Source organism: Melanerpes formicivorus, unplaced genomic scaffold (assembly GCF_026170545.1).
Source record: "Melanerpes formicivorus ecotype bairdi unplaced genomic scaffold, bMelFor1.0.p_v2 SCAF_3, whole genome shotgun sequence".
Lineage (NCBI taxonomy): Eukaryota > Metazoa > Chordata > Aves > Piciformes > Picidae > Melanerpes > Melanerpes formicivorus.
In genome coordinates, this window is record NW_027142355.1 from 32,663,388 (window position 1) to 32,686,836 (window position 23,449).

Below are 23,449 nucleotides of genomic sequence, written 5' to 3' on the forward strand. Positions count from 1 at the left end.
CTCCTAACCTCCAGCCTAAACCTCCCCTGGCGCAGCCTAAGACTGTGTCTTCTTGTTCTGGTACTGGTTGCCTGGGAGAAGAGACCAACTCCTGCCTGTCTACAACCCCCCTTCAGGTAGTTGTAGAGAGCAATAAGGTCACCCCTGAGTCTCCTCCTCTCCAGGCTAAGCAACCCCAGCTCCCTCAGTCTCTCCTCATAGGGCTTGTGTTCCAAGCCCCTCACCAACTTTGTTGCCCTTCTCTGGACTCGTTCCAGCAAGTCAACATCCTTCCCAAACTGAGGGGCCCAGAACTGGACACAGTACTCGAGGTGTGGCCTAACCAGTGCAGTGTACAGGGACAGAATGACCTCCATGTTCCTGCTGGCCACACTGTTCCTGATGCAGGCCAGGATGCCATTGGCCCTCTTGGCTGCCTGGGAACACTGCAGGCTCATGTTCAGCCTACCATCAACCAGCACCCCCAGGTCCCTCTCTGCCTGGCTGCTCTCTAGCCACTCTGACCCCAGCCTGTAGCACTGCATGGGGTTGCTGTGGCCAATGTGCAGAAGCCGGCACTTGGATGTGTTAAATCTCATGCCCTTGGACTCTGCCCATCTGTCCAGCCTGTCGAGGTCTCTCTGCAGAGCCTCTCTACCCTCCAGCAGATCAACTCTTGCCCCCAGCTTGGTGTCATCAGCAAATTGACTGATGATGGACTCAATCCCCTCATCCAGATCATCAATAAAGATGTTAAAGAGCACAGGGCCCAGCACTGATCCTTGGGGCACACCACTACTCACTGGCTGCCAGCTGGATGTGGCACCATTCACCACAACTCTCTGGGCTCAGCCCTCCAGCCAGTTCCTAACCCATCGCAGTGTGCTCCTGTCCAAGCCATGGGCTGACAGCTTGGCCAGCAGTTTGCTATGGGGGACGGTGTCAAAGGCCTTGCTGAGGTCCAGGTAAACTATATCCACAGGCCTCCCCACATCCACCAGGCAGGTTACCTGGTCATAGAAGAAGATCAGGTTGGTCAGGCAGGACCTGCCCTTCCTAAATCCATGCTGGCTGGGCCTGATCCCTTGGCCATCCTGTCAGTGCTGTGTGATTGCACCCAAGATGACCTGTTCCATAATCTTGCCTGGCACTGAGGTCAGGCTGACAGGCCTATAATTCCCTGGTTCATCCAACCGGCCCTTCTTACGGATGGGCACCACGTTGGCCAGCTTCCAGTCTTTTGGGACCTCTCCAGTCAGCCAGGACTGTTGAAAAATGATGGAGAGCAGCTTGGCCAGCTCCTCTGCCAGCTCTCTCAGCACCCTAGGATGGATCCCATCTGGTCCCATGGACTTGTGGGGATCGAAGCGGCGGAGCAGATCTCCCAACTACCCCATTCTGGAACAGAGAAAAACTATGCTGCTCCCTGGCTCCTTCTGCCAGCTCTGCAGGCCAGCTGTCTGGCAGACATTCTGTTCTGCTAGTAAAACTTGAGGCAAAGTAAAAATAAATATGTACATATTTATTCTATTGTACTGGGTTTCCATTATACAAAAATCCTTGCATTTAGGTACTGCAGATGTGAAGAGGAAAGGTTGCTAGTGGTGCCTGCAGTGTTTGGGAGCACCAGGGGCTATTTTCACCTTCAACCTCATGTCCAAAATTACATATCATGTAACAGTGCCTCTTGCAGAGTCTTTCTCCTAGGCTGGCAGTGTTACTTGATTTTCCATGGATCACTATCTGTTTGCCTTCTCTTTGAGGCAACTATTTTAGTCTAATTTGGAGCAATCCAGTCCTTTCAAAAGTCAGAGTTGCTTCAGCCTGCTCATTTGCTGAGTTGTAAATGTCTCTGAGAAGTCACAGTGCTCTTTTTCAGTATGTAAACAAGTCCTATACAGGGTTACTGAGGAGAGCTTTCTGTGAGGGCTTCCTGTTAGGGTCCTTAGTCATCTGCTGTTCTTGAGGGCTTCCTTCCTGCATATCATGACTGTTGCTTTGCTGGGCTGTTTATAGCTCTATATATCTTGTCTTGATAGTGGTATCAGCATTAAATCCATTTTTATTTTAGTCTGTGGGTCTTCTCCCTTTCTCTGCTGGGGAGGGGTCATAGGGTTATAGAGTAACTGCTGTGGTTTAGACCCAGAAATGGGCTGCCTTTAGGCAGTAGTTTAGATCCAAATATCAATTAACTTATTTGTCAGTCTGTAACTCCCATCTTCCTGAGGGATATTGTTTTGTCTGTTGTTCTCTCTTTGCATTTGATCAATATTGGTAGAAATGACTGAAGCAGGAGCAGCTTCTTGTTTTGCATTCCTGAACCTCATTTGTGTGCTTTCAAATGTAAAGCAAGTGCAGGTAATCTTTCTTCCTATTCCATCAGTTTTTCTCACTCAGGACAAAGTGGACAGACTGCAATTGAAATCTGGAACTGCAGTTTGTAGTTATTCAGCAGCTTATCACTTAAGTAATGAAAAGTGCAGAATATTAGCAAATTCAATACAAATATTTATATAAGACATAACTCTGGGACTTGTACTTCCAACATTTATGCTTCATTTCGTATCATATTCTTGCAATAAGGGATTTTCTCCTTCCTGTGTGAGGGATTTTCTCCTGCCTACTGCTTCAATCTCTCTAGCAATTCTGAGCTCAAGTCACTGGGTGGCACGTTTGTTCAGGCTTTCTCAGAGGCAAAGGGGTGAGCTGTGCATTAGACAGCAGCAACCCTAACTGCTGGGCTAGAAGCAGTGGAGTCCCATGCTGCCAAACTCACAAACACAAAAGAAGAAATATTCCATTATGAATATTAAAATATGTTATGCATGCTCTCTGTGCTATAATTTCCTGTTGATGAAGGGTGCTCCTCTGCCTTCCTGATGATACTGCTATTAATTTATGTGACAAAGCGTATCGACATGCTGAAACTTGACACAACCACAGTATTTCAATTCTCCAAATAATATTGTTGTCACATGCACATAATGGAATGCTAATGGCATTCATGTAAATGCCTGCATAAGTCTTCTTTTTTTAATAGCAGCTTTGGTGTCTCTATCATTTCCTGAGGGCAACACTATTTTGCATTACATTAGTACTTATTTAACAAAAGAAAATTTCCCATTGCTGTTTTGATTTCCTGTGACAACAATATTTACCCTGAAAAAAAAATATATATATTAATTGGGTAGTTTTCAAAGTGTCAAGTGGAGTCTTTAAAATCTTACTATTAAATTCAGTGATTTTTGACTTAATGATTGCATCTCCGATCGAGGAACCAAACATTAACGCTTTGTTTCAAGTCCCATAGAGATACAGCACTTCAGGTAGTCTGGAAAGCTAATGTTCAGGCATTTTATTTCATGGATCTACTTTTTGTCATGTAGAATCATAGAAATCAATAAGGTTGGAAAAGACCTCAAAGATCATCAAGTCCAACCTGTCACCCAAGACCTCATGACTACATAGAATCATAGAATCAAGCCCTATGAGGAGAGGCTGAGGGAGCTGGGGCTGCTTAGCCTGGAGAAGAGGAGACTCAGGGGTGACCTTATTACTCTCTACAACTACCTGAAGGGGGGTTATAGACAGGCAGAGGTTGGTCTCTTCTCCAAGGCAGCCAGCACCAGAACAAGAGGACACAGTCTCAGGCTGCACCAGGGGAGGTTTAGGCTGGAGGTCAGGAGGAAGTTTTACACAGAGAGAGTGATTGCCCATTGGAATGGGCTGCCCGGGGAGGTGGTGGAATCGCCATCGCTGGAGGTGTTCAGGAGGAGACATGACAGGGTGCTTGGTTGCATGGGTTAGTTGGTTGGGTGGTGTTGGATGATAGGTTGGATGCGATGATCTTGAAGGTCTCTTCCAACCTGGTCTGGTCTGGTCTGGTCTGGTCTATCCTATCCTATCCTATCCTATCCTATCCTATCCTATCCTATCCTATCCTATCCTATCCTATCCTATCCTATCCTATCCTATCCTATCCTATCCTATCCTATCCTATCCTATCCTATCCTATCCTATCCTGTTCTGTTCTATTCTAAATGCATAAAGACTGAAAACCTGACTTATTTTATATTCAAATAAGTATACTACATTTATTACAACATTTCTCTTTAAAATGAAACTATGTAACTTTTTAGTGCTTTTGGAGCAATCTGGATAGTCACAAAGAGGATCTCCATGATCATTATTGAATTTGGTCCTAGGGGTCTTTTGCAAGCTTAAAGCTTTTATAATTAAACTGGTTCAAGTCAGAAACTTGTACTTACACTTAGGAAGAGTCCAAACATAGGTTGCAGTAATCTTGATCACATACAGCCATGTATAGACTCTAAAATATTTTCCATATCATCAGTATTCCTGTACTAGCTACATTGTTTATTGTCTTAAACAGTATCAGTGAATCTGAGACCCTGCCTGAGACCAGGCTCTTCTCAGTGATGCCCAGTGACAGAACAAGGGCCAGTGGGTAGAAGTTGAGGTGCAGAAAGTTCTGTGTAAACATGAGGAAAAAATTTTTCTCTCTGAGGGGGCAGGTTTATGTAGCATGGGCAAGTAACAGGCTGGGCTACTGATTTTCCTGGAAAAGAATCACAGAAGTCTCCGAAGGCCTCATCTCAGTATGTTTCTTACAGACATGCTTTAGCCATGCGTGAGTTGGAAATAGCATATTTTGGCTAGGTTTGGGGTAAAATTTATAGGCTAGGCTTTAACAGTAATGTAATGAGCATGGAATGAAATGCTTGGAGTCGGTGGTTAAGAGCCAGGAGGGGAAAGCAAGCAGAAGACATAGTACTGAGGGTGAAGCCAGTGAGCAGTTAGTTCTGACAGAAGCCTTTGAGGAAACCTGTTATTAATCCACAGTGCTATTTCTAGCACAAAAAGCTGTAGTCTGTTCCAAGAATCAAGATACACCAGAAGTAAAAAAAAATACACAGCAAAATAAATTGACTGTAAATCTGTGTTTGTGAGACTTTACAAAGTACCAAAATCCATCTCTAGTTAGGCAGCAGGAGCTGAGAAAGCCAGGTGTGAGCAGTACTCAGAGAATTGTAGTTAACAGTTAATTGTGAATTTTCCTTATCAGCCATAAAATTGTAATCCATAAGCATAAGTGAACCAAGTACCTAGGGTTTTTCTGGTGTTGGGAATGAAATAACAGGGAATGCTACCACAGGGATGCTAGTACAAAGCACAGTGTCCTCAGGCATTCTCAGTGGTATGCTGAATGGGGAAGAATACTGTATTCATTGGAAATATTTCCCAACCCACAGGTCAGGGGTAGAATTAACACTGTACTTCCTTTACATATAAATATAGTTCACTGAAGGAAGAGATTCTTTAGTTACTGTCATTATTATGCTGCTGGGTTTTTTGTTTACCCATAACTTTTCATGCCATCTGTGGCTTACAAAACAAAGTGAGATAAGCTCTCCTGTGAATAGGATTGATATAATAGACCTGCACTGGTGATGTTGTCGCCATGTCATTGCAGATCTCAATATGAGGAAAGCAGCTATAATCACATCTACATTAACAATAGCTGTTGGGTTATCTGTTCTACTTGTGCCATCAGGTCCTCCACTGGCAGAAACAAAATTCATGAGAACTCAGGATTGTTAGTTTTAGGTATAGACAATAAGGAAAGACGTTTAAAATTATTGCTATCTTTGGAAAAACTGATCTCATCACCAAGAACCCCATCTTTTCTACATCAGCTCTTACCAATCCTCTTATCTCTATTGTGTATTAAATACCTCTGAAGCTCAGATGTATCCTTTGTGAACCTGAATAAATAAAAACAAATACTGTCCCTGCATACCAGGTTTTTCTGTTTCTACCAGGTTAGTTTTATTACTGCAAAGGACTTGTTAGCTTCATAGTATCATAAGTTCCTTTATTGCCTCGGAGGTCCCAACAACAGCAGCAGATGCTGCTTTCAGTCAAAAGCCTAGATACCTACAAATTGTTTTAGATCACAAAAGGGCATGTGCTGATGGCTTTCAGTAATTTAGTGCACTATCAAGAGAACAGTGAATTTCACTATGAAATAGGACATACAATGCTATTAAAGCATAAATATAGGCCTCATATGATGAAGGCTTTTGCTTGAAACTTGGTAAATAACTGGGTGGTGAGCCACTCTTGGAACATCCCTGAGTATTGGCATCACTATTTCCAGTTTGTGATTCAGTATTCTCTGAGTTAAGGAAGGCATTCTTAAACTCATCCAAGTTGAGGTTTTTGAATGAAAGCACACAGTGCATTCATATCTAATTTGTGGACAGAATTTGCTGATGCCCATGCTCTTTATTTGCTTTGTAAGCTCTTCTTTTACCACCAAGAACTTGGGCTGCTTCTGAAGCATGGAAGGCTTCATCATCAACTGCATAAAACCTTGCTCCAGGAGAGCTTCTAAACCAGCAAGATGCAGCATATGTCTGTTGGTTGTCTTCTAAATTATGTTATATTTTCCCATCTGTTTTTCATCATTTAGATTTTAAGACCAAGTTTCCATGTGGGAAATTGATGTTAGGGCAAGTAATGTTAGAGCACATCATTAATAAATATAATAAAGGTTTTTAATTAAACTGCTAACATAGGAATTGATGTGTACTAAGACTGCTAGTTAGCTAGCAATTATTAATGTCTGTTATGAATTTCTAATCATTTGTTATTGAATTAATAATAGGATTATCATAATTCTAATTTTATGCAATTTTGCTAAACCTCATTGCTTTGCTCAATTTTTGCTTATGTTTCTTTGCAGATTAGAGTGCAAACAGTGATGAGATTCATAGTGTTGTTCTTTCTAGAATGACATTTAGTGCTAATATAGCAAAGGTTTAGACAGAGCACTCAAATAAAGAATAAGAATAAACGAGCAAACCCCACCCCACACAAAAAACCACACAGACCCCCAAAGCACAAAAGCAAACCCTGGAACTGAAAACTGAAGGAGTGTTAACTTCTCTTTCTTTGTTACAATATTTTGAAGGACAGAGAGGCAGGTAGCTGCCCTTGCTGCTCCCGCAGAAATACTGACACCCATTGATTTTTCTTTCTGAAAGCCATCGACAGTGTTGCTGAGCCCACTGGAGATAAAATAGACTTGCATATGGTTATTCAGGCAGCCAGACATTGTTTGCTTGTGGAGTAAGCCCCACAGATTTTCAGAGGGGGCCACCTGCACAGATTCACCTCATCTCTGTACCCTGCATGCACTTTGGCAGATCAAATTAAAAGCCCTGTATTATTAGTCTTGAGTGAAAAGTATGGGGGAAATACATATACATGCACATATTTAATAACAACTACAAGAGAAATGGTCAATAATAAATAAATAATAAAAATTAAAAAGCTAAAAAGTGTTGAGAATACTGTGTGGTTCACTGACCCAACATCTGTTTGACTATTGCTAACAACACTTGTCTCACTCAACAACTGAAAAGACACGGTGTAACCTGCATTTCTTTCCTGACCCTCTGAGTATACAGAGAGAGTGATTGCCCATTGGAATGGGCTGCCCAAGGAGGTGGTGGAGTCGCCATCATTGGAGGTGTTCAGGAGGAGACTTGATGGGGTGCTTGGTGCCATGGGTTAGTTGTTTAGGTGGGTTGGATTGGTTGATGGGTTGGACGCGATGATCTTGAAGGTCTCTTCCAACCTGGTCTGGTTTATTCTAAATAAATAAAGAGTCAATCAGCTGAAGTAGCACTAGCCAGACTTAAGCAGTTTGTTTCATGTGTGCACGCTTCTCCTTTTATCCAATCATCAGGTTACTTCAGTAATTTCTGAGAGGTGAATTCTTGCACTGGAACGAAGAAATCTGTTAGCAGATGTCGGCTTGTGCTGAATTTTTTTGTCACCAGAATTTTGCCAGCTGGCATCCAAAATCCTCCCTCGGGTTTGGAAAGGACAGGGATCGTTTTATCTGGCTATTTTAATCTCCCCCAAATATAGACTTTAAACTGGCATGCTAGTTTAAGAGCATTTGGAAAAGATTTAACTTATTTCACAGTATCATAGTATCACAATATAACTAAGGTTGGAAGAGACCTCGAGAATCATCGAGTCCAACCTATCAACACAGACCCCATGACTAGACCATGGCACCAAGTGCCACATCCAATCCCCTCTTGAACGTCTCCAGGGACGGTGACTCCACCACCTCCCTGGGCAGCACATTCCAATGATGAACGACTTGCTAGGTGAAGAACTTTCTCCTCACCTCGAGTCTAAACCTCCCCTGGCGCAGCTTGAGACTGTGTCCCCTTGTTCTGGTGCTGGTTGCCTGGGAGAAGAGACCAACCCCTTCCCGGCTACAACCACCTTTCAGGTAGTTTTAGAGGGCAATGAGGTCTCCCCTGAGCCTCCTCTTCTCCAGGCTAAACAATCCCAGCTCCCTCAGCCTCTCCTCATAGGGCTTGTGTTCAAGGCCTCTCACCTGCCTTGTTGCCCTTCTCTGGACATGTTCAAGTGTTTCGATGTCCTTCTTAAACTGAGGGGCCCAGAACTGGACACAGTACTCAAGGTGCGGCCTATTTCCCCCCTCTTCTTTTCAACTGGGAAACAGAACTGTATGACATGGCTTTATCTTACTGATTCAGAATGTCTAGATGCAGAGACACTAATCACAGCCCCTAATATTTGAGATTGGATTGAAGGTCTTTGTTTTTCCCTAGAATCTTCCATGATGGCACTGAATCTCACAGCTAAATATTTAGCCATTTCTTTTTTTTTTCTTTTTTATGTACCATTGAGGTGTTCAAGAGGAGATTGGACGTGGCACTTGGTGCCATGGTCTAGTCATGGGGTCTGTGTTGATAGGTTGGACTTGATGATCCTCGAGGTCTCTTCCAACCTTAGTTATACTGTGATACTCTGATACTGTTTTTAAACATTTGTACAGATCCCTTCCTTAACATGAAATGTGTTTTTCATTGAGAATACCTGTGGTGGATATAGCCTTCTCTTCTACTTGTTTTGCAGGGGCACATCTCGTTACTCAGTGGGTTCACAGAGGTGTCATAGGGTAAAAATATTTCACTATTTGCCTGTAGTAACCCCCAATTCAGGAAGGCCCTTGGGAGACAAATGAAGCATGAGCCCCATTATTGCTCCATAATGGAATTCCAGAAATGCAGAGAGTAGAGAATCTCCAAAGTCCTTTATTACAGCATTGCAGAATTCCCAGCATTACAGTCTTAAGAGTGTCCTTAACAGAAGAAATCCCAGAAGACCTTAACAGAAGAGGTCTACAGCATCCCTACCCCCACCCAGTTGCTCTGTTGCCCAAAGTAGCTGTTTAAATACTCCTTTCTTTCATTTAACTGGTAGAATCTAGCCCCATATACAAGCTAGAAATATTCTCCTACAAAAGGTACCAGGATGTCTGAACGGTCTGCCTCGTGCAGGATGTTGTTCTGGCACACATGGAATGTTGTTTTCTTCTTTGCAGCGTGTCATTCATCAGCTAGGGAATCATGTGCTCTGCACACATCCCAGAAGTTCTTGTGTAAAGGACAGTAGCTGCCACATTTGCTTATCTGTACTGCAACAGGAAGCAGCAGATAGTGGATCTTACAACAATCTGAAAACACAGCTATATATTTTCCCAATAGTCTCATATTGGTGATAAGTGTTAAGGAAATACTGGGGTCTGTAATAATGATGCTGAGGGTATGAGCCTCATTGAACAGGAAGTAAATTGCTTCTTTGGAGCTCCTACTTCACCAGGCATCAGGGTGGACTGAGCTGGTGAGATAGTGTGGCTGGCAAGACAGGAACCTCATCACCACAAACTGAGGCCTCACTGGCCCATCTGTGTGGACCCTGGGACTACATCCCATCCTAGGTTGCTAAAAGAAGGGGGCACCCTGGACCATCCTAGTTCAGAGCCAGCCTAGAGCCCAAACAGCCCAGGCTCCTACTGTGGGGATTACAGTTACTGCCATCATCCTGTCCATCACCCAACATCACTGCAGAGAACTGGGGTGGTCCTTCCTCTGAGGACCTGTGACACACGTTGGATGTTACTGTTTCTTTGCAACTGCCGCAGATTAGTAACTCTTTGGTGCATCTGTATTTGGGCTTTGATTGTAGCCAGTTGGCAATAAAAGAAGTTTGTACTGCTTTAGCTTTTAAAGGAAGAGCCAAACAGTATCCTGCTGTTAATAGGACTCCATGACATGTTACAAACATGCATTAAAAGCAGAGGAAGTAAGGGTGCAGAAAAATCATCTAACTGCTCTTTATGAAAACATTACATGACTAAATTTAATATTCAGATAGGGGGACTCAAAAAGTGAAAGGGAGATGTTGTAAAGCAAACAAAACAAAAAAATCAAAAGTAAACAAACAAACAAAACCCCACAAAATACTGGCTAAGATGTCTATTTTTCTCATGTCCAGTAAAGAGCAGCAGAGCCTCAGGCAAAAGGGCAATTTCGGCAGCTGTCGTATAAATCAGACATAGCTTTGTGAGTGATCTGCTCTTGAAGTAAGTACTTGCTGTTCAGAAACAGCGAGCACTGTGTGTCTAGTTAGGTGGGCTGTATAGTCATGTATCACACTGCTGTACAGGGTGTTTACCAGCTACATTCACTGAGTGCTGTCTTTGTGACAGATTAAGTCCAATGGCGAGCTGCTCATTAAAAACGTTCAGCTGCGGCACGCGGGGAGGTACACGTGCACTGCTCAGACGATTGTGGACAACTCCTCAGCTTCAGCTGACCTTGTGGTAAGAGGTAAGCTTCTCCAGGTAAGACAGAAATGTGGCTGGTTTTCATCTAGATAAGCAGAGTGTTTCTGATAGTTTAGAATGTTTCTTCTCAAGAAATTGCAGAAAGTAAAATGAGAAGTGCATGAACAAGCTAAGTCTTTAGAGTCTACTCAGGATGCTGATTCTATTCCAGGTATTTCGAGGTCTAAGTGAGTGTATATTCTCCCTAGCATTTCCTGGCACATGGCTTTTTCAGAAGAGGTCTATACAAATATCTTTCAGGGTATGATTTTTCTCACATGTAAGTTACAAGGTTTTTACATATAAATTGCAGTCAAGTCCAGCATGGCACAAGCAGAAGTGTAGATTAAAGGTGGACTGCCAAGAAGGTGATCATTAGGTGGAATTTCGGAAGGAAGATAGTGTGTATTTTTTCCTACTCTGAGCCCACTGTTTGAAAATGGTTAGCAGCAGTTTCAAAGTATTTTTTCACTTAAGAAAATCTCAGTATTGCTACTTTCAGAAAATAGCAAAGTTTCAGTTGGTATTTATTAGGTCCAAGTGCATTTAGAGTATGAAAATATATATATGCATTTTCAGTCAGTTCTGAAGTAGAAAGTGAGGCTCAAAAGCCTTGTATCTGTTAAACACCAATAGGAAAGAGTTTTTTAGAATATTTAATCTGTGAATTGAACTATAAATCTTTTTCTTTCCCAGGTCCTCCAGGCCCTCCTGGAGGTATAAGAGTAGAAGACATTAGAGACACTGCTGTAGCACTTACCTGGAGTCGTGGAACAGACAATCATAGCCCTATTTCTAAATACACTATCCAGTCAAAAACCTTTCTATCTGAAGAGTGGAAAGATGCCAAAACAGGTAAGAGTAATTCCTGAAGTAATGAAAGACGATGGGTTTTAAAGTATTTGGTTGTTAGTAAGCTTGGTTAAACAGCCACAATAAAAGGAAGCCTGGGATGCTGTTATTGTCTCCTATAGGGTTTGAGTTCTGTCAGGTTTGTTCTCAGCATTTGGAGAGCCTGAACTGCATGTCAAGAAATATGTCAAAGAACCAGCCAGCGTTTTCACCTGGGTTTTGCCTCTTGTTGCTTGAAACTTCTAGAATCATTAAAAAAATATTTACAGGTTAATTTGGACAACCAACAAGTGTCTGTAATTGTTATGCCATAAGATGGGTAAAATTGTAGTTGTGGTAAAACTGGCACCCCTAGAGAAAACGTAGCCAAGATTATCCTTCTAACCACTGGATGTCATCATTGTGCCACATTAGTGCAATTGAGGAGGCACCTACCTGAACACAGGGCATATGAATGGATATTTCTTTGCAAGATTTAATGTAAGTGCATTATGAAAATAAGTGCAGTTATGAAAATATTTTTAACATATCTTTGAATGCTTTGTGAAAGAAAGCATTGCCACAAGCTATGCAGAATTGTCCTATCAGTTGAATTCATTATGCTACTATAATAAAATGTAACTTAAGTGCTTTTCTGTGGAATTAGGGCATCACATACTCAGCATTTCTAAATACTAAGATAATAGTTTCAGCTATTGCCTTTCGTTTAAGTTGTTCTTTGAAACTACAGAGATAAATGATTAAGAAATAGGCTTTTTTTCACAGTATCACTAAGGCTGGAAGAGACCTTGAGGATCATTGAGTCCAACCTATCAACACAGACCTCAGGACTAGACCATGGCACCAAGTGCCACGTCCAATCTCCTCTTGAATGCCTCCAGGGACGGTGACTCCACCACCTCCCTGGGCAGCCCATTCCAATGACGAACAACTTGCTCGGTGAAGAACTTTCTCCTCACCTCAAGTCTAAACCTCCCCTGGCGCAGCTTGAGACTGTGTCCTCTTGTTCTGGTGCTGGTTGCCTGGGAGAAGAGAACAACCCCTTCCTGGCTACAACCACCTTTCAGGTAGTTGTAGAGGGCAATGAGGTCACCCCTGAGCTTCTCTTCTCCAGGCTAAAGAATCCCAGCTCCCTAAGCCTCTTCTCACAGGGCTGTGCTCAAGGCCTCTCCCCAGCCTTGTTGCCCTGCTCTGGACACGTTCAAGTGTCTCAATGTCCTTCTTAAACTGAGGGGCCCAGAACTGGACACAGTACTCAAGGTGTGGCCTAACCAAAGCAGAGTACAGGGGCACAATGACTTCCCTGCTCCTGCTGGCCACACTATTCCTAATGCAGGCCAGGATGCCATTGGCCTTCTTGGCACAGTGCTGGCACACTGCTGGCTCATGCTTAGGCAGCTGTCAATCAGCACCCCCAGGTCCCTCTCTGTTTGGGAGCTCTGACCCCAGCCTATAGCTCTGCATGGGGTTGCTGTGGCCAAAGTGCAGCACCCGGCACTTAGACTTGTTAAATGCCATCCCAACTGACATATTGATGTGAAAATCTGTTACATTTTTAGAGGAAAAGTTAAAAATACTAGTCCTACTACCTTTTATTCAAGAATATATGTAGCTCTACTGTATATAATTGCCTCCAATAGCCAGCACTAGTATATGACTTAAGTTGAAGTAGTTTGCTGCATCTTACATCTTATTTAATTGTTTCTCTGGAATAGATATCTTTGAACTTTAAAAAAATGATTAATGTAGAAATTAGAGCTGTTCAAGTAACTGACAGTATACACAGGAGGAAGGATCCTTCTATACCAGCCTTCACGTTTATGTCAGGATAGGAGATACAAGTGTTGGATTCAGATCTTGGCTTTGCCTGGTTCAGAGCAGACACTTGAACCCATCTCCCTCACTTTTCAGGAAGACACCCTGTTTGCAATGTTACAGGCATGATGAGATGCACATCTCCATCTCAAGTGATGCTTCACAGAATTAGTGAGATAGTCATTGAGACATGCAGTCAGACTTTCAGTCTTACCCTGTAGCATGTTTCACACTTTGAGTGGAACAGAGGAATCTAGATTCTTTTCAATTCTTTTACTAAGAGGCTAGCAGGAAAGATATAAATTACTCATGTTTGAAAAGTTGAAATGAACTCTTCCAGTATTTTCAAAACCATTGCTTTTTCATTTGAAACACACTCAATAATTTTGATTAATAGATGATTCCTTCAAAAAAACCAACCAAACACCATACTAACCATCACTGGCACCGCTGCAAGCTCTTACTTGATTTCTGGACTCCTCCCAGTTTGGCTCCGTGTTCACTTTCAAATGAAAGAATGATGAATAGTCCAAACTGATTTCTTGTCAGTGTTAAGGCTGTCATTAAATGGTGCTAATTTACAAAGTGTGAAAAAACCAACAAATTTACTTTGGCATTGCACTGTGGAAATGTTGTTGTTGTTATTGCTGCTACTGTCATTCCAAAAACAAATCATTCATCTCAGGTTGCATAATGTCAAGTGTATTTTGTGAAAGAAGTGTATTCACCTCCACAGTATGGAAACGTGTATGAATGGGTTAGGTAATTTGTTGTTTACATTTACATTGCTCTTCCCAGTTAAGGGGATCACATTCTCACTGTGGGTATTCAAAATTATTCTGGGAATTTGTGGCACAATAGCATTTAAATGGAGAGATTGAAACGAGCGCAGGTTTCGATGCCATAAGAGGTTTACAATGGTTCTGTTTGAGTGGACAGAAGAGTAATTTAGAATAGGATAGAATTAGAATAATATAGAATTAACCAGGTTAGAAAAGACCTTTGAGATCATCAAGTCCAACCTATCATCCAGCACTATCTAATCAACTAAACCATGGCACCAAGGACACCATTCAGTCTCTTCCTAAACACCTCCAGTGATGGTGACTCCCACCACCTCCCTGGGCAGCACATTCCAATGCCCAATCACTCTTTCTGTGAAGATCTTCTTCCTAACATCCAGCCTAAACCTCCCCTGGCACAGCTTGAGACTATGTCCTCTTGTTCTGGTGCTGGTTGCCTGGGAGAAGAGACCAACCCCCACCTGGCTACAACCTGCCTTCAGGTAGTTGTAGAGAGCAATAAGGTCTCCCCTGAGCCTCCTCTTCTCCAGGCTAAGCAACCTCAGCTCCCTCAGCCTCTCCTCATAGGGCTTGTGCTCAAAACCCGTCCCCAGCTTTGTTGCCTTTCTCTGGACACGTTCCAGCAAGTCAGCATCTTTCCTAAACTGGGGGGCCCAGAAGTGGACACAGTCCTCAAGGTGTGGCCTAACCAGTGCTGAGTACAGAGGCAGAATGAGCTCCCTGCTCCTGCTGGCCACACTGTTCCGGATACAGGCCAGTATGTCACTGGCCTTCTTGGCACAGTGCTGGCTCATGTTCCGCCTACTCTTAACCAGTACCCCTAGGTACTGGATTTCACTAAGGATGAGGGGGAGTGGTGACCAGGTGCCCATGTGAACTACAGCACAGTAAGTTCCACCTCAACATGAGGAAGAACTTCTTTACTGTAAGGGTCACAGAGCACTGGAACAGGCTGTCTAGAGAGGTTGTGGAGTCGTCTTCTCTGGAGACTTTCCTGAACTGTGCTCGATTAAATGGTCCTGCTCTGGCAGGGGGATTGGACCTGAAGATCTCCAGAGGTCCTTTTCAAGCCCTAGCATCCTGCGATCCCGTGAACATGGTGTCCTCCAGTGGGATGTGTATTGTTGCAGCATAGTGGTGGCTTTGCTAGACTTGCTAACCTTATTGTAAAAACTCTGGGGTTTAAAGCCATTTCTTACCCTGTTTTTCAGATCCAGCAGACATTGAAGGAAATATGGAATCTGCTACTGTGATAGATTTAATTCCATGGATGGAGTATGAGTTCCGAATAATAGCCACAAACACCCTGGGGACAGGAGAGCCCAGCATGCCGTCACAGAGAATCCGAACTGAAGGCGCTCGTACGTAAACAGAAAGTGTCAGCTGTTTTAATGTACTTCTTAATTTTCACATTTTTAATGAGTCTGGCTTCTAATTTGGGGGGGTAAGGGGGAAGTGGTATTTGGGGGAAAACAAAGGTCAAGCAATTTATAATATGCATATTTTTATCAACACACTACTACAGATTTTAGTAAGCAAATGCCAAACTGTCCAGATGTATCACAGTATCACAGTCACAGTATCACTTAGGCTGGAAAGGACCTCGGGGATCATCGAGTCCAACCTATCAACACAGACCCCATGACTAGACCATGGCACCAAGTGCCACGTCCAATCTCCCCTTGAACGCCTCCAGGGTCGATGACTCCACCACCTCCCTGGGCAGCCCGTTCCAATGCCGAATGACTCGCTTGGTGAAGAACTTCCTCCTCACCTCGAGTCTAAACCTCCCCTGGTGCAGCTTGAGACTGTGTCCCCTCGTTCTGGTGCTGGTTGCCTGGGAGAAGAGACCAACCCCTTCCTGTCTACAACCACCCTTCAGGTAGTTGTAGAGGGCAATGAGGTCACCCATGAGCCTCCTCTTCTCCAGGCTAAACAATCCCAGCTCCCTCAGCCTCTCCTCATAGGGCTTGTAGTATCATCAAAGCAGACAGGAAAGGATAGAAATTGCCAGTCTGCCTCCATTGCTGAAACAGTGTCACACTGTAACTTTCAGAGATCCCTCACTGTATGTTGTGTGTAAATGTATCCCCATTCTTGGGCCTTTACTTCAGGAAGACCACATGTGTTTAACAAGGAAAACATTTGCTGTTTGCTTTGTATTCTAGCGTAAGAGTCCATGATAGGGTGTGTGTTATGCTGGATAATGGCTTTTTTTCTGATTGAAGGTTTGTTCTTGTGTCCTTATTCCATGTCAAAGCTGTGACATTATCCAACAGAACATATGCCCTTATCAGTCTAATTGCCAAATGTTTAAATCTCAGAGCATATTTAAGGATATCCTTTAGGCTCAGACATACCCTTTTTAAAATTCATTCCTCACTCAAATGAGGAATTAGATCTTATTGTTCCAGATAATGCATTCTGGTTTGACTGTACAAAGGAGATAACAGTAGTGTGCTTGGAGTTAATGTATCACAGCAAGAAGACCATTTCAAACAAAGCCTGTGTACCACTATATCCTGCTTCACACATATTAGAACCCAGGAGCAACCTAGTTGTATTTACAGTTGTTTTCCTATAGCTTGAGCTTTGAAAGGAGAAATGCAAAACCAAAGTGCAAAGTATGCCTGCCAGGGCATTGTTTGATTAGTTAGTATTTTGAAATTAACGTATTTGAATTGCAAATTTGAAAATCTTTATACAAAAAGACCCACATGTGGGCCAGTAAAAAATTTGTTAATCAGGGAGAAAGGAGAAACTGATTGGTAAAACTAATCTGGACAGGTAAGGGGCAAAACCACAGAACTTTAATGCTAAAGTAAAAGGAAGTTACTGCCTATGAAAATGACTATTAGGATCATCTGTTTTAGGGGTCAGCAGCTGTATTTGAAGGCCCAGGAATCTAAATCTAATTCCAGGATGTTCCTCTACCAAATGGTAGAGGAACCAGCAAGAAAAGCTGCGATGCTGGGCATGGTTCTCACCGATAGGGAAGGGCTGGTGACCAGTGTGAGGCTCAGGGATAACCTTGGCTGCAGTGACCATGAAACAGTAGAGTTTAAGATCCTCAGGGCAACTAGGAGGATGTATCCCAGGCTTACAATCCTGGATGTCAGGCACGCAGACTTTGATCACTTCAGGCATCTGCTGGCCAAAGTATCATGGGACAAAGCCCTAGAGGGAAGAGGGGCCCACAACAGCTGGTCAGTGTTCAAGGATCACCTTCTTCCTACCCACAAAGAGGAAAGCAGGAAAGAATGCTAGGAGACCTGCATAGATGAGCAAGGAGCTCCTGGACACACTGTCACACAAAAAGAAACTGTATAAGGAGTGGAAGGAAGGACAGGTAGAATGGGAGGCATGTAAAAAAGCTGACCAAGCAGCAAGAGACCTGGTTAGAAAAGCTAAAGCTCAGTTAGAATTAAATCTAGCCAGGGAGACCAAGGGGAACAGTAAAAATATCTATAGGTATATTAATGGTAAAAAGAAGACTAGGGATGGTGTGGGCTCCCTTAGAAAGGAGACAGGTGAGCTAGTGACAAGTGACAAGCTCTGGAGCCCCCATTACAAGAAGGATCTGGAGGTGCTGGAATGTGGCTATGAAGATGATTAGAGGGCTGGAGCACTTCTCCTATGAGGACAGACTGAGGGAGTTGGGACTGTTCAAGCTGGAGTAGAGAAGGCTCTCAGTAGACCTTATTGTAGCCTTCCAGTATCTTAAGGGGTCTTACAAGAAAGCTGGTGAGGGACTTTTTAGGGTATCAGGTAGTGATAGGACTAGGGGGATGGAAAAACAATAGAAATGGGTAGATTCAGATTGGATGTTAGGAAGAAGCTCTTCACTATGAGGGTAGTCAGACACTGGAGCAGGTTGCACAGGGAGGTGGTAGAAACCCCATCCCTGCAGGTTTTTAAGGCCAGGCTGGATGTGGCTCTGAGTAACCTGATTTAGTGTGAGGTGTCCCTGTTGTGGGCAGGGATTGGAACCAGATGATCCTTGAGGTCTCTTCCAACCCTAACAATTCTATGATTCTGTGATTCTAAATTAGAGATCTACGAATGTTTCTTGGCATGTCTTGTGCACAATAGACATTCTTGAAATGTCAGAAAAGACACAGAAAGGAAGAGGCAATAATGTTCTCAGGTGGGATATTGGTAGTTCACACAGTTTACAGGTATTTGTTGTTTGCCTCCAAAGAGATGGCATGGCATCCAGTTTCGTAGCAGAAGGTGGTGCTTTTGCAAGACTGCCATCTGTTTAGTCTGTTGTCTGATTCCCCATGCACAGCACCATTGTAATCTCTGGCAGACTGTGAGACATTCTAGGTGAAACAAAGCAAAATGTTATTGTAGACTTCCTTGGCATCAGTCAATGCTTCTTGCCATTCCAAAATAGGATATAAATCAGTAACAGCTTGCAGATGGAGTTCTGCCTCCAAATGCATTTTCTGCCAGGGATTGGAATTCATTGTGAGCACCAACAATAGCATTTGGGTTGCACCATAAACTTCCAGGGCACTACAGAATGAGTACTACATGTGCATTTTTCTGTAACTCCGAAGAAAGCAGATATTTGATTACACAAACTACAATCCATATCCACAACTTGTGGTGATTTTTAACATGTGCTCTGTGTTAAACAGCAGCACACACCCTTGGACTGTATAACTTACAAAGATTGTCAAAATCAAATGTTATCAATGTCTTCAGTTCTGAAGTCTCTCTTCCCATAGGTAACTAATTTCAGACACTTTTATTAGCACGCTAAGAATGTGTGCTGTGATTTTTCTTGTTCATGAAACCTGCTTGCTTCATCAGTAACAGTTTTCACAGTGATTTCTTGAAATTCAGTGGGTAAAAATCTGCTTTAATGCATTTTAGCTGCTAGATGCATTCAAATAATTGTCTAAGTATAGGTGAATTATATGCCCAACTTAGTAACCTGGTCTTAATGGAGAGAGAAACTTGGGAATAATGGTTGAGAGAATGAAGGCAATTCTCTTGGAAAGTGTGATTTGTAAGACATTAGAGAGTCTTTTTCTCTTCTCTGGCAGCCTGTGTATCTTCTTTGACTGCTTAAGCATTCTAGCAAACCTATCCTTCTAACTTAGCACTGAAGTTATATGCTTATAACAGAGAATGTGAGTACTGTGCATTTCAGTAACAACAACATCAAGTAGTCAATTCAAGATTCCTCTTGAATTGTTACAGCATGTATGTTTAGTCTTGTTCTCCACTGGTTTGTTTTCTGGAAGGCCAGAAACAAATAGTGCAAGCCATGCACTGAATGCTGATTCCAAGTTTATTGTTTTTTCTCCTTTCTGAAAATATTATTTGGTCTCTGCTTTGTGTTTCTTTTCAGCTGACCCTCAGAGAATGCCTCAGGAAGCATCTTACTTAACTAGTGAGAGAGCACTGAGGAACCATACCCTTACAATCTTGTGACATTCAGCAGTTAGTGTAGAAAATGCCTGATCATAGAAGAATTTTTTAAAGAAAGAACATGTTCATGTAGATAGGGCATGCAGCTAATTCATGGTCACCTGGGACATACCGTATAGGTGGACCATCATTTCCTAAGTTTGTAATGGTGCTTTCTGTGTCCTCAGTATTGAGTGACAGCAAATAGATACACCACAGACATCAAAGATGACAACAGTAGAATCATCACACTTAGTGCAAAGAGTCTTACAAAAATGAGAATAGAGAAATGATTTGCAGTGGGAGTCCTTGAAGGTATGCTGCTTTACCACTTGGCTCTGCAACAATAGGTTTTGTTTCATTATACTGAATATCAGTGTAAAATGCAATTAGTAAAGTTCTGTGTTCTGTGCCAGCTTAGCTTCTGAACACCTACCTATTCTGAACATGCCAATAAAGAAGACATGTGCCACTCACCTGGAATAGGAATAGGATGCAAATGCTTCAGAGATGTATCCATGGGTTTAATGTTTAAAATTATATGTGTGTATGTGTGTATGTATATATATATATATATATATATATATATATACACATGTATGTATGTGTGTGTGTATATATATACTGAAATAGAACTAAGTGCATTCTGTTAAGGTTGAGATGTGCAAGTCCTGGATACTCGAGCCCTTGGCATACCACGATCTGAGGAAGCAAAATAACAATAGATGGTGCTTCTCTTAAGAGCAATGAGGAGAGCTCCATTTCTGCATATTCAATTCAATATTTGTAGAGAATATGATTAAAATAAGAATGATTGCTAGCTATGGCTAGAACTGATCTATTTCCTGCAGCAGTAGCTATGCATTAGTCTTGGTAAGACCACAGAATCTCAGAGCTGTGACAGACTATCATTATTTTAATGATGCATGCTGCATGTGCTCATTTGCCCTCCTGGTAAAAAGAAAAGTAGTTAATGGTATTTTTACTGATTGCATGCCTTGTAGTCATTTTTCTTGTCTCTTCTGTTTTACTAGCTCCTAATGTGGCTCCGTCCGACGTTGGAGGAGGAGGGGGAAGCAATCGAGAGCTGACAATAACATGGATGGTAGGTGTTGCACTGAGATGGTATGAAACCTATACTTCCTTGTCTCTAATCTCCTCCTTCTGAAAAACCCATGGGTAGTATGTCACTAGTTTCTGTGAGAGCAGAATTTGTATACAGTATATTTATTTATTTTTCAGCATTTTCTCATAAAATACATGGAATGAAGACAGTTGTTTAGATGTTGATGTATTGGGCAATTTTACCATATGATGTAAAACATTTACTGAATATGTTTCAAAGAGGCTGAAACACACACTGACCACGAATGCATTGATGTAACTGCATTTTAAGTTCTACATATTTTGCCTTTGAGACTTGTTTTAACTCGCAATCTGAATGGCATGCAGATTTGCTCCCCCCCCCAACATAAAATAAAATGTCTTAATTATTACTTTAATGTGCTGTGCACAAATTTACAGGATTCCCCCCCCCAAAAAAATAACTGAAATACATGACTGTTCTATAAATTAGCTTGTCACAGTTATTGACTAGAGTTTTAAGGAAATTCTTGTGTTTTGTTTTACACTGATGTGACTACTAGCATAAACCAACGTTGCCTCATACTACAGTTTAACCATTCATTGATATCCACATACTGATCTTGTTCTGTCTTTCTCTGATGATTGTGTATTAAACAAAATATAGAAATAGTGAAGGGACAGAGATCAGAATCACACAGAATTCCCCAAGGTTGGAAGAAACCTCAAAGATCAAGTCCAATCTGTCACCACAGACCTCATGACTAAACCGTGGCACCAAGTGCCATGTCCAATCCCCTCTTGAACACCTCCAGGGATGGTGACTCCACCCCCTCCCTGGGCAGCCCATTCCAATAGCTAACAAAAATAATGGAATGACAAGTTAAAAAAATCAGTGTTCTCAAAAAAAACTTTTCAGTAAGCAAAGTCTTCTGAAAATGTTCTCTCTCTCATGTTCTATAGCTATGCAATCTATGGTGTTTTGTTGTTTAAAAGTATTGTTTGTATAGCTATACATAAAAGCTGTCTTCATTTTGATATTGAAGCAGTGGGGGGTTAAATTTACCTACATGCTTCTGAAAGCAGGGAAGAAGGGAAAAGAGAAATAAAGACAGGAAGAAAGCAAAAACCCAGAACCAGAGAGGATAAGAATTCTTAAGTAAAGGTTGTTGTGCAGGCAAAAGTTGCATGAGAGAGACAGAGTTGAAGTCTTCTGAAGGGTGTTTGGAATAGCCAGGGAGGAGAAATAAATTTTTTAAAAGCCTATCTGCCTCATGTTAGAGCCTCTCAGTATCCAGCAAAAACAGTTACAGAGACATTCTGTCTGGCAGAGAAAGACAAAGGTTAACATGTGAAGTTACCAGGTTTATCTTGCTTGTGATTCCTCTGTTCACCTTCATAAAGTTGTGAGGCCATTTGTGTCTTTGAGGAATAGGTTTTTTCAGACAGTATGATAGTATCAGTTAGGGTTGGAAGGGACCACAAGGATCATCTAGTTCCAACCCCACCCTGCCATGGGCAGGGACACCCCACACTAGATCAGGCTGGCCAGAGCCTCATGCAGCCTGGTCTTAAAAAACTCATGGCACTTTCAATACAGTGAAAACCTGCCTGTGACCAAATTAAACAAAGAACATTATAACTAAGGGAATAGTGACTAATGCAAGACCTGAAGTACAAGATCAATTCAGTCTTTCCTGCACACCCAACGAGATTTATATTTCAATCACTTCTCTTACCTAACGTCATCTGTAATGTTCTGTAATGAGTAGCTTATTTAGTCAGACAAATTAAGCAGCCTTCAGATGCACTGATGAGTGACATGATTTTGGCCTGTTGGCTGCACTGTCTAATAGTTGTGGGAAAGGATCCGTGGAGTGAGGATGGATCCCTGACTGTTGCACTTTGGTAAATAAAGCAAAATCCATTACAGCAGTTTGTCTTCCATAATTTTATACTTTCCATTATTCCTAAGTATAGGAAATTGACTACAATTTCACTTAAACTTTTACCAATTAGAAGCTAAGTAGATAAAGGAAATCAGCAACTGGATCTTTCCCATCATCAGTACAAAGTGGTAGGATGATTCACTCTTTGAATGTGTCCATCTCTCATCATCGGCTGTGTCAATTGCCTGGATGAGCAAATTTAGGTAAACTACTGTAACTTGGGACAGCCACATAAATTCTCTCCTCTGTCTTGTTTAGCAAGAATATTTACCTCTACACATGCACACAGGCCCATATGCTTACATAGTGTGTGTTACATATCCACTATCACACCCTAAGAAAGCCTTTTTTGCCAGCTGCAGCTGACAGCAGCTTTAGTATACAATCATTCTTGGTTTCTTTCTGTAGGAGAACATGATGTGTCTTCATAGTATCAGTCAGGGTTAGAAGGGACCACAAGGATCATCTAGTTGGTGGCTGATCTGTAAACTTTCCAGCTTGAAATGATTTAGTGATATTTTACTCCAGGATTGTTCACAGGAAGTTTTGTGTGCTAGACAGGAAAAAACAATACCTTTGAAAAGATTCTTTTGCAAATTGATGTGATTATTCAACATTGTGACTAATGGTCTTTCTCTTCTTTAGAAGTTCAGTAATAATGAGCAATTCCATTAGTGTATTTAATGAGCAACAGTGTGCTTTATTTTACAGAAAAGCAAAGAAAACGTTGTGTGTGTTCTATTTATTTTATAGCAGTAAGGTGCTATAACTTTTACTTTGCCTTTCACCCTTTTCAGATC

The 23,449-nt window shown here is 42.1% G+C and overlaps 1 protein-coding gene across 1 annotated transcript in view; it reads left to right on the forward strand.

Annotated features, from left to right (window-relative positions):
• CNTN1 (contactin 1) overlaps positions 1-23,449 on the forward strand; it is a 253,887-nt gene that overhangs the window by 195,622 nt on the left and 34,816 nt on the right. The window contains exons 16-19 of the mRNA XM_068170206.1: positions 10,607-10,727; positions 11,420-11,578; positions 15,405-15,554; positions 20,652-20,722. Coding sequence (XP_068026307.1) covers positions 10,607-10,727; positions 11,420-11,578; positions 15,405-15,554; positions 20,652-20,722 — 501 coding nt within the window. The remainder of the gene's footprint in view (positions 1-10,606; positions 10,728-11,419; positions 11,579-15,404; positions 15,555-20,651; positions 20,723-23,449) is intronic.